Source organism: Coturnix japonica, chromosome 9 (assembly GCF_054131305.1).
Source record: "Coturnix japonica strain WE chromosome 9, WE-NBRP24, whole genome shotgun sequence".
Taxonomy (NCBI): domain Eukaryota; kingdom Metazoa; phylum Chordata; class Aves; order Galliformes; family Phasianidae; genus Coturnix; species Coturnix japonica.
The window spans coordinates 25,585,950-25,595,487 of NC_140671.1; the positions used below are offsets into that span (position 1 = coordinate 25,585,950).

The following is a 9,538-nucleotide window of genomic DNA, read 5'->3' on the forward strand; positions in this document are numbered from 1 at the left end:
AACCGTTCAGAAACCCAGCAGGGGAAGTTTGCTGCGATTCAGTCTGAGAGTAAGGGGATCCAAGATGGCTGGTCTCTTCGAGAAGGAAGTCTGAAAGGCGCAGGAGCTGGCTGTCCCCATGAGCCTCAAAATGAGCCGGCGGGGAGGAAGTCTGGCATATAGGGAGCTGTTCTTGAGGCTCCGTGAGAAAAAGAGAATCTACCTCCTCTACAGGCGACTCAGAAAGAGTACAGAGAAGTTGTTAAGATGCGTACAGAGAACATCAGAATGGCAAAAGCCCAGCTTGAACTCGGCCTGGCCACTGGGGTGAAAAGGAACAAGAAACTCTTTTTCAAATTTATCAACAATAAGAGGAAGACTCCGGAGAATCTCCTTTCTTTACTGGAAGAGGCTGGGAATGTGACCACTGAGGATAAGGAGAAGTGTCACGGTTTGAACGAAAAAAATCCACCTGCGTCCGTGACAGGGGCCCTAAGCCAAAAGGAAAAAGTTAATTAGGAAAAAGAAAACAGCGGCAACGATCTAAGGAGGCACACTTATTTACTAAATACTATATCGAAATACAGGATAACACAATATAATACAATATAACTGAAAATTGAGCTAACAAATCAAGCAAAATAGGAGAGAGAATGAGTCCCGTAACCGAGAGGCCTACTGTGAAATCTAGGCGAAAGGCTGAAGGCTCCCACACACTCCCCTGGACGCCAGAACTCGAAAGACGTCAGTCTGTTCTGCGACTGAGTTAATATAGAGTCCAGGTCCCGTGACCTATCGTGTTGTTCTCTGGGAGATGTAGTCTTCTTCTGTAAGTTGCAGATTCAGTAAAATTATTCATGATTTATATGATGTTATGATGTGGAATACTGATAGCAAAATTACAAAATTATTAAACCATGACAAGAAGGCAGAGGTTCTGAATGCCTTCTTTATGTCTGTCTTTAAAGGTCAGACCAGTTATCTTCAGGGTATTCCTCTCTGACCTGGTAGTCTTGACTGGGAGCAGACTAAACCCCCCATGATTCAGGAGCACACAGAGCACACTGCTCCAACTGGGCTGCCACAAGTCCATGGGGCCGGATGAGATTCACCCAAGAGTGCTGAGGGAACTGACGGAGGTGACAGCCGAGCTGCTTTCCATCATCTGTCAGCTCTCCTCATTGACTGGTGAGGTCCCAGAAGACTGGAGGCTTGCCAGTGTGACTCCCATCTACAAGAAGGGTTGTAAGGAGGACCCGGGGAACTACAGGCCTGTTAGCCTGACCTCGGTGCCAGGGAAGGGTTTGGAGCAGATTGTCTTGAGGGAGATCACTCAGCATGTATGGGACAACTGGGGTATCAGGCCTAGCCAGCATGGGTTCACAAAGGGCAGGTCCTGCTTGACCAACCTGATCTCCTTCTATGATCTAGTGACCCGTCTGGTGGATAAGGGAAAGGCTGTTCATGTGCTCTACCTAGACTTCAGCAAAGCCTTTGATGCTGTCTCCCACAGTATTCTCCTGCAGAAGCTGGCAGCCCGTTGTTTGGATGGGTACACTCTTGGCTGGGTAAAGAACTGGCTGGAGGGCTGGGCCCAGAGAGTGGTGGTGAATGGAGCTCAATCCAACTGGTGGCCGGTCCTGCACTTTGGCCACAAGAACCCCAGCAGTGCTATAGGCTTGGGGCAGAGTGGCTGGAAGACTGTGTAGAGGAAATGGACTTGGGGGTATTGATTGATGCTCGGCTGAACATGAGCCGACAGTGTGCCCAGGTGGCCAAGAAGACCAATGGCATCCTGGCTTGCATCAGAAACAGCACTGCCAGCAAAAACAGGGCAGTGATTGTCCCCCTGTACTCAGCTCTAGTGAGGCTGCACCTCGAGTGCTGTGTCCAGTTTTGGGCCCCCCAGTGCAAGAAATACATTGAGGCCCTGGAGCATGTCCTGAGAAGGGCAACAAAGCTGGTGAGGGGTCTGGAGCACAGGCCATGTGAGGAGAGGCTGATGAAGCCAGGATCGTTCAGTCTGGAGAAGAAGAGGCTCAGGGGAGACCTTATTGCTCTCTATAACTACCTGAAGGGAGATAATAGTAAACTGGGGGTTGGCCTCTTCTCTTGTGTAGCTAGTGATAGATCCAGAGGGAATGGCTTCAAGCTGTGCCAGGGGAGATTCAGGCTGGATGTTAGGAAATAATGTTTCTCTGAAAGAGTGTTCAGGCAGTGGAATGGGAGATGGTGGAGTCACCGACCCTGGAGGTGTTCAAGGGACATTTGGACATTGTGTTAAGGGACATGGTTTAGTGGAAACTATTGGTGATGGGTGGATTGTTTAATTGGATGATCTTGTAGGTCTTTTCCAACCTTGGTGATTCTGTCAGCCACAGCAACATAAAACACAATGAATGGTCACAAAGCAGTTGTTTACCCCTTAAGCCAAAATTCATGGCCACGGGGGAAGAGGCCAAGCTCCAGTACCAAGCTAATCAACAACAGGCGTTTCCCCAGCACAACTTGATTTGCATTCCCCAGGTTTCTTTAGCTTACCAAATTCCAACCTGCCCACACATCCTGGAAGGTTGCAGTGCCAGCCAGAAAGGCTGACAAGTCTATTGCTATCTGATCAAGTTGTTTCTCCAACCCCCAGAGCGTGAAATACCACCTTCATGAGAAGGCAATGCGCCATTGCAGAGGTGTGTGCGTGTGTCTAGGGGTGAGGGCTGAATGCTGGGAAGGGCTGGTACCCTCCAGGGGTGGTGGTGAAATCCTCACCTGCCCTGCATGTGCACCACTCCAGGAGTGGAGCTGAGTCATGGAAAAATATGAGCCCCAAATGCAAAGCAGTGGATGAAGAGACAGGGTCTGTGCAGCACAGCTCTCCCCAGTGCACTCACTGGCTATGCAGAAAACATTTAACTCTGATCCCCTCTATGTGCGCCTCACCACACACAGCAGCCTCCAGCCAGAGCACCACAGTCAGCAGCTTGCTTCAATACACAGTGAGAAGATTAAGACTTTATTTTAACAATGGAATTAATCTCAAACCAAAATCATTTCTACCAAGGGGCAAGATAAACAGCAGCACTGTGAGCTAATCCAGGAACGATACCAGAGTCATCACATTTCAACATTTTCAAACATTCTGACAGATTCTCCACAATTATCTGGTTCATCTTCTCTATTGTTAGTCAATCCACATGTTTAAAAAAAGAAAAAGAAAAAAAAAAAAAAAAAGACCAAATCAGGGCTGCCACCTACCAGTCCTCAGTTACAGCAAGGGCCCTGAGAGCTGCCCATCTGTGCATGGTGCCAGGGAAAAGGCTCTTCCTCCCATAGGGAGCTCAGTCAGATTTCTCCTTCTCCTTCATGTGCAAGAAGACGATGCTGAACATGAAGAGGCCCACCATCATGGAGAAGGCCCCGGCATAGTATGGATATGCCGAGGGGATGAAGCGTTCATACTGCGTGTGCTGGAGGGGACGCACAGACACCTGGGGGAGAAGCAGGCATTCTTTCTGAGTTTGGCAGTATGCAAAGATAGATACGGGGTCCTGCACCCAACTGACTCCTTCCAATCTCCAGAACCCATTACATTATTGAAAAGGCAAGCAAATGGGATGAAATCACATCCTTCAGCCAGAACAGAAAACCATTCTCAGTGTCCCATGTACTTTTACAGCTCCAACCATGTGCACAGATCAAGCCTCCGTAACATTAAGACTATTTCTATATGGGCATTCACCATAGATGTGTAACAATGGCCCAAAGAAGAGGTAACCACAGCCATTTTTTTTGTGGAACTCATTTCCAAATATCAAAAATCAAATCAAAGCGGGGGGGGGGGGGGAGGAAAAAAAAGGAGAAAAAGAAAAAAAATAAATCAGAAGTACTGAAATTCATTGTATAATGTCAGATACAACACAGCTCAGCAGTAATAAAAAACACCCGTTTTTTTCTTACAAAATTAACCCCCACCATACTTACCTGGGTAGAGGAGTAGAGGTGAGTATAACCAAGCCGATTATAGTCCACCTTAAACTGGAACACTCCGTAGACATCCGGGAGCTTAAACTGCACACTGTACTTGCCACCTATGAAAAAGACGATCGTGACAAAGTTTAACTGACACAAGCAATGCAAGAAGCTGTAGAAGCTTTCACAGGTCTTCCTGCTACAATGCCACCACACCAAGAGAGCGAACATCCCAATACAAGGCACAAAAGGTGAGGGGAACCCACCATTTCTCTTCAAGAAAGTTCTCACAAATGGATCGATGCGGACAAACTCTAGCTGGATGTCATCTCCGTCAAAGGGGATCCACTTCCCATCAGAAAGCTTTTCTATTACAATGCTGTATTCCTGGAACAAACCCACAGCGCGTCAGTAAGGTGCAGGAGGGATGGCTGAAAACAAACCTCAATCCCAGCATGCAACTACAGAAGGGGTACAGCTCAAAGAGATTGAGGAATTATCCCAGTAGGTTAAGCTTCCCCTCTGGTAAACACATTCTGGGTATCAGTAATAAGTTTTCAGCAGTCAAAGAGTAAGTACGTATGAATGTTCCATGAGTATGAACATGGATCCAGCTATACTTCTCAGCTCCATGTTGCCTCCTACCCACATAACAGAGGAGCACATTCCAAGCACACCCCCCACATGGAGCCTCACCACCAGATCAGTGACGGTGTAGGCATTAGGAGGTGCAAGCTCTCCCACACGGTGGTGAGACACAGCCCCAACACGCAGCACGCCTTCTTCCTTGAACACCCATCGGGACAAAGCAACAGCCAGCTCATAATTACCAGTCTGTGAATACCTAAAAATGAGGGAAGACAAAGAAAACATGAAGACCACCCCAAAAAATAAAACTACACACTAAAAGCAAAACTGAAGCAAGAAAAAGCTATCCTGAGTTGAAAAGAATTACTCTTCGAAGCACTTCAAGGCCAAAACAACCTATCACACACTATGTACATTCAAGCTTCTTGCTGTTTCCAACAGCATGAACATTTGTTGCCTATTTCCTTGATCACAAAGCCCCCCACATACACCTGATGAAGGGATGCCAGCAGGCTGGTGTACCGTTTGGAGCCAGGAGTAGCTTTCTGCACAGCAGAATTAAAGAAAGCATCGCTGAAGAAATCCAGAGAGCCACTGAAAACAACACGAGCATTGTTCCTTGCTTGGAGTCCAGCAATCAGAAGGGTATTCTTCCCAACTGCATGTGGATACTGAAAAGAATAGCATTTAAAAGGGCATTTAGTCAACTTAGAGGTGATTAAAGAAGAGTTAGACAATCTCCACGTAATCATGGGTCACATGCTCCACAGTTCAACAGAACCCAAGAAACGCAGCAAACTACTCAGAATAACCAAGAATGGAATCTACAATGCTTTCCATCTACCCAAGCAGAGCTTGGGATGAAGCCATTTAAAGGAAGTATACTCTGGAAGAAGTATCAGCTTAAACCAAAGTATTGTTCATGCTGGCCATTTTCCCACCAACTAAAAGCAAGAAGATTCTCAAGGAGACATCAGGAAGCCTGACACTTTCAGAATCAACCAGCAGTTTAACCATGCAAGCATTCACCTCTCAAAGTTGCTGACAACTAAGGGACTTGACTAAAGAAGAGAAAAAGTAAAGAAATATACCTGAGTTATGGGTTTATCTGGGAAGAAGGAGTATGAGGTAGAAGAGCCAGTCAGGATATCCAGCACCAGTGGGTTGTCAGGATCAGCCACCATCCTTGTGTGGAGAGGCACAATGAGCAGCATCAATACCCAGAGGGAGCTGTAGGCACTGACTAAGCTGTACAAACCTCCTTATTCTTGGATGCAATTATACAGCTGCAGAATCTGCACTTACAGAAATGAACTACTTTCTCAAGATATTCTGTCAAATTATATTAAGAAACATCACTGAGGCAAAAACTAAGCTGTTTTGGAAATTTTATTTTGGTTACATCCAAAATGAAGGCAGATCACTCACACTAGGCCAACCGCAGCTCATGTCAGCACCAACATTTTTGCACTGCTTCCCCAAAAGCAGCCTGGCTGTGCAGGTCACTTACCCAACTCCTCGGAAGAGAATGGGGTTCAGTGCCTTTTTCCCCACAATGGTGGGGGCCTTCAGGAGATTTTCAGCATCTGCTACTAGAAGCGTGTGCTTGGAGGGAACAAGAGAGATCTGTGTAAATGCATTGCACAAGCAAATGTATACATATATACACAAAACATGCAGTTCCAGTAATTTTCAGGTTTTAGAACAGCAAGCAACAGCTTCTATCTGAAAGTCATCTTTATTTTTACATGACATGAAAACTAAACAGCTATTGTATAGATGTTACCACCTCATTAAAAAATCAGAATAACAGCCTTTTTTGTTTAACTACAGTAAATTAAATATGCTGATATATCAGGAAATTTAACACCTTTTTGATAGAAACAGTATCACCACAGTAGTTTACTTCTCTGAGCAGCTTTCATCTTTAAAACAGGACAGCATCCACATACTGCTTAAACAGCTTCTTTTAAATAAAAACTACCACAGTAACTCCAGACCTTAACAGAGGGTTTTCATGTTTAAGCACCAAATAACAAGAGGAAAGAAAACATGGAAACATGTACACATCTACAAAGATCAGTAGTAGCAGTACAGGGTAGCAGTACAGTCAAATCCAGGGAATTCAGAAAGATGAATTCAGGGCAGAGACCCCCACACACAATGCTGCAGTATTGTGCCAACACAATGACTGCTGCACCACTGGATGCTGCTGAGCAACACTACGCATGACTTTATTGGGAACAGCAGAAAAGGGGTGGAACAAAGGAAGGAAAATAAGGACAGAAGATTAATCTCTCAACCCTTATGTACATGTTCTCATTAACAAAGCCCCAAACCTGCAGACAAAGATGCTCACCTGGCCTGGGTCTGATACATCATAATTGTGATGGTCAATGACAGCTGTCCTTTCTTCATCAAATTCTATCCCACACTCGCTTCCCAGCTCCCGCAGTGGGTCACCTGAAAGGAGAACACGATTCCATTATAATGCCAAACTCAGAAGGATGTAACCCAGATTAAACACTCAAAGTATGTTTAGCTGAGAGATACATTCAGCGCTCTACCAGCCAAACTCTGAGCACTAAAACCTCCCTCTGTTAAATTCCCATTCGAAACGGAAATAAAGGCTGGTTTTGTTTCTCACCCCAGGTGAGAAAACCATCTTCTCAGAGCACAAACCTTGAGGTTCATAATTATGCACACGAAGCACATCTATTTAAGGCTCTCATCCACAAATAACCAGGAAAGACCTCTTTACAAGCATTTCACCAGCACTTCAAGGAAGTGCAAAGCTGAAGGACGCTGCCCTATGAGCTAATCAGATACTGTGTTTTTCCTCCACCGCATTTATTTTTCAGGAGCTCCAAGGAAGAGGACTGCAGAACCTGCTTGCTGCAGGTGCGTGTGATGGAGTGACACATAGCAATGTACCCCACAGCCCAACAGGCACCACACTCACCAATGTCTGAGCTGGCGGCCACCAGGACACTGCCACCACCATCAATGAAAGCAGTAATGGTCTCCACATTGATGTTTCCTCCAAAATCTGCAAGTGCACACCAACAGCTCGTGACTGTGTCCCATAGCAGAGCCTTGTTCTCCAAAACCACCCCAGAACAGCCTCAAGCCCCTCCCTGAAGCACTACTGAAGAACTTCCCCAGGTCATACCCTCAATGGACGGCGAGAAGATGATCAGGTTGTCATAAAGGAACTCCCCGTACTTGATCAAGGAGAGGCCAGCGTCATCTGCAGTCCGAAAGGTGAGCTCAAAGCCCCTGTCTGTAGCCAAGACACACAGAATCATTACGTTTGGAAAAGACCGCTGAGATCATCCAGCCCTACAGCCCACACACCCTCACCTCGCCCACTACATCCCTCAGTGCCACATCTTCACAGTTCTTGAACAGCTCCAGGGACTCCACTGTTTCCCTGGGCAGTCTGTGCCAGGGCACCACCGCTCTTTCCAAGAAAAAAAGCTTTCCATAACATAAAACTAGAACCTCCTGAAGGCCATCACCTCTGGACATATCGCTGTTAGCGGAGCACAGAGGCCATTCCCACCTCAATCAACCACCCTTCTGAAGCTCTGGGGAGCAATGAGGTCCCCCCGAGCCTCCTCTTCCCCAGACTGACCCATCGTCCCCACAGCGCTGTGCTCCACAGCCCTCACAGCCCCGTCCCCACTCCTGTGCCTCGATACCCTTCTCGCAACGAAGGCCCCAACCTCGCACAGAGGGACACGGAGCCCTCAGCCCAGCGTCCCGAGCTCTCTACCTCCCCCCATCCCGCCCTACCGGCCAGGCTGCGGAAAAAGAGCGAGTGCGTGTCCCGGAGGTTGCCATTCTCCAGCAGCACCAGGGTGCGCGGCCCGGCCCCCGCCCCGGCCGCCGCCGCCGCCGCCAGCAGCCACCAGAACCGCACCGTGGCCGCCGCCATTTTCTCGACAGCGCGGGACATCCTGGGAAAGAGGCGGGTGCAATGAATCAGCCAATAGGCTCCAAGCACAGCGCCCCGGCCATCCAATCAGCGACGGCCAGCTACTCGCTGTTAACGGGAAGGAAGGTTGGTGCGCTGTGGGAAATGGAGGTTGGGCCTGCAGCTTAGGTGCTGCCTTGCCTTAATTAATCAAGCTCTTAAAAACTTCAAACATAAGGAATTTAATGAGCACTTACTGTTACCACCCACTTTTAAAAGCAAAAACTTCAGTGCTTTCTAATTTATAATTAATAATTAGGATGAGATTTGATCTGGAAAGAGAACTCCACGTTGGTTTAAACAGAAGTCTTGATACATCACACCATCAATTACTGTGGCTTTAAATGGGATTTAATTTTCACTGAGTGCTCTGTGTCCTGCACTAACAAAGTCGTGGGATTCCTGTTTTACGTGAAAAAGGTGCCGTATTTGGTGACCTCAATTAATCAAGTTCCTACAGTGCAGATACCTGACGGCATAGGAGCACGTTATTTAAACTGCCTCATATAGGCAGAGCAAAACTGACTTTCAAGCATGCTTAAGATGTAAGGGTTCTGCATATATATACATATAAATAATGTGCGTTTATATTTTAAAATATACATTTTTCCAGAAAACTTTGCATAGCCCATTTTCCTGGGTGATCAGAATGGGCCTAAGCCCAGTAGAGGGAGTCGCCTCCTCTCCCATCACAGATGTGTTCCTGTGTTACGCAGTAAGGAAAACGGCTTTTAAAACCCCCTGGGGAGCTTTGAGTAGGCTGGAGTCGTGGATCAACTTTGTTCGAACAGATCCTAAAAACGCCTGCAGTGGAGCTGGACTCGATGATCTCAGTGGGGCCTTTTTCACTCCAGAAATCCCATGAGTCTAATCAACATTATAGGTACTAACACAAGCACACACAAGGCACATTAGGCACAGATGCCATCATTCTGCAAACCTACTGCCCTAAGGTATCTCATTAACATTAAAAAATGGACAAGAAGAGAAGGAAAAACTGGCACAAACCAAGCTCATCTCATGTTC

The 9,538-nt window shown here is 46.8% G+C and overlaps 1 protein-coding gene across 1 annotated transcript; it reads right to left on the reverse strand.

Moving 5' to 3' along the window:
* Positions 1 to 2,961: 2,961 nt before the first annotated feature.
* On the reverse strand, positions 2,962 to 8,492 carry DDOST (dolichyl-diphosphooligosaccharide--protein glycosyltransferase non-catalytic subunit). The gene is made up of 11 exons (XM_015882765.2): positions 8,332 to 8,492; positions 7,706 to 7,816; positions 7,496 to 7,582; positions 6,893 to 6,996; positions 6,044 to 6,138; positions 5,625 to 5,718; positions 5,056 to 5,204; positions 4,642 to 4,789; positions 4,212 to 4,332; positions 3,958 to 4,064; positions 2,962 to 3,464 (listed from the first exon to the last, which is right to left on the reverse strand). The coding sequence occupies exons 1-11, from the start codon at positions 8,471 to 8,473 to the stop codon at positions 3,315 to 3,317; spliced, it is 1,308 nt and encodes a 435-aa protein (XP_015738251.2). The 5' UTR covers positions 8,474 to 8,492; the 3' UTR covers positions 2,962 to 3,314.
* Positions 8,493 to 9,538: the final 1,046 nt, after the last annotated feature.

Excerpts from the sequence above, each read along its gene's own strand:
- DDOST (XM_015882765.2), bottom strand. The coding sequence starts at position 8,473 with ATGGCGGCGGCCACGGTGCGGTTCTGGTGGCTGCTGGCGGCGGCGGCG. Across the intron at positions 6,139-6,892 it reads ATGTATCAGACCCAGGCCAG|CACACGCTTCTAGTAGCAGA; the intron begins GTGAGCATCTTT and ends GTTCCCTCCAAG. Across the intron at positions 5,205-5,624 it reads CAGATAAACCCATAACTCAG|TATCCACATGCAGTTGGGAA; the intron begins GTATATTTCTTT and ends TATTCTTTTCAG.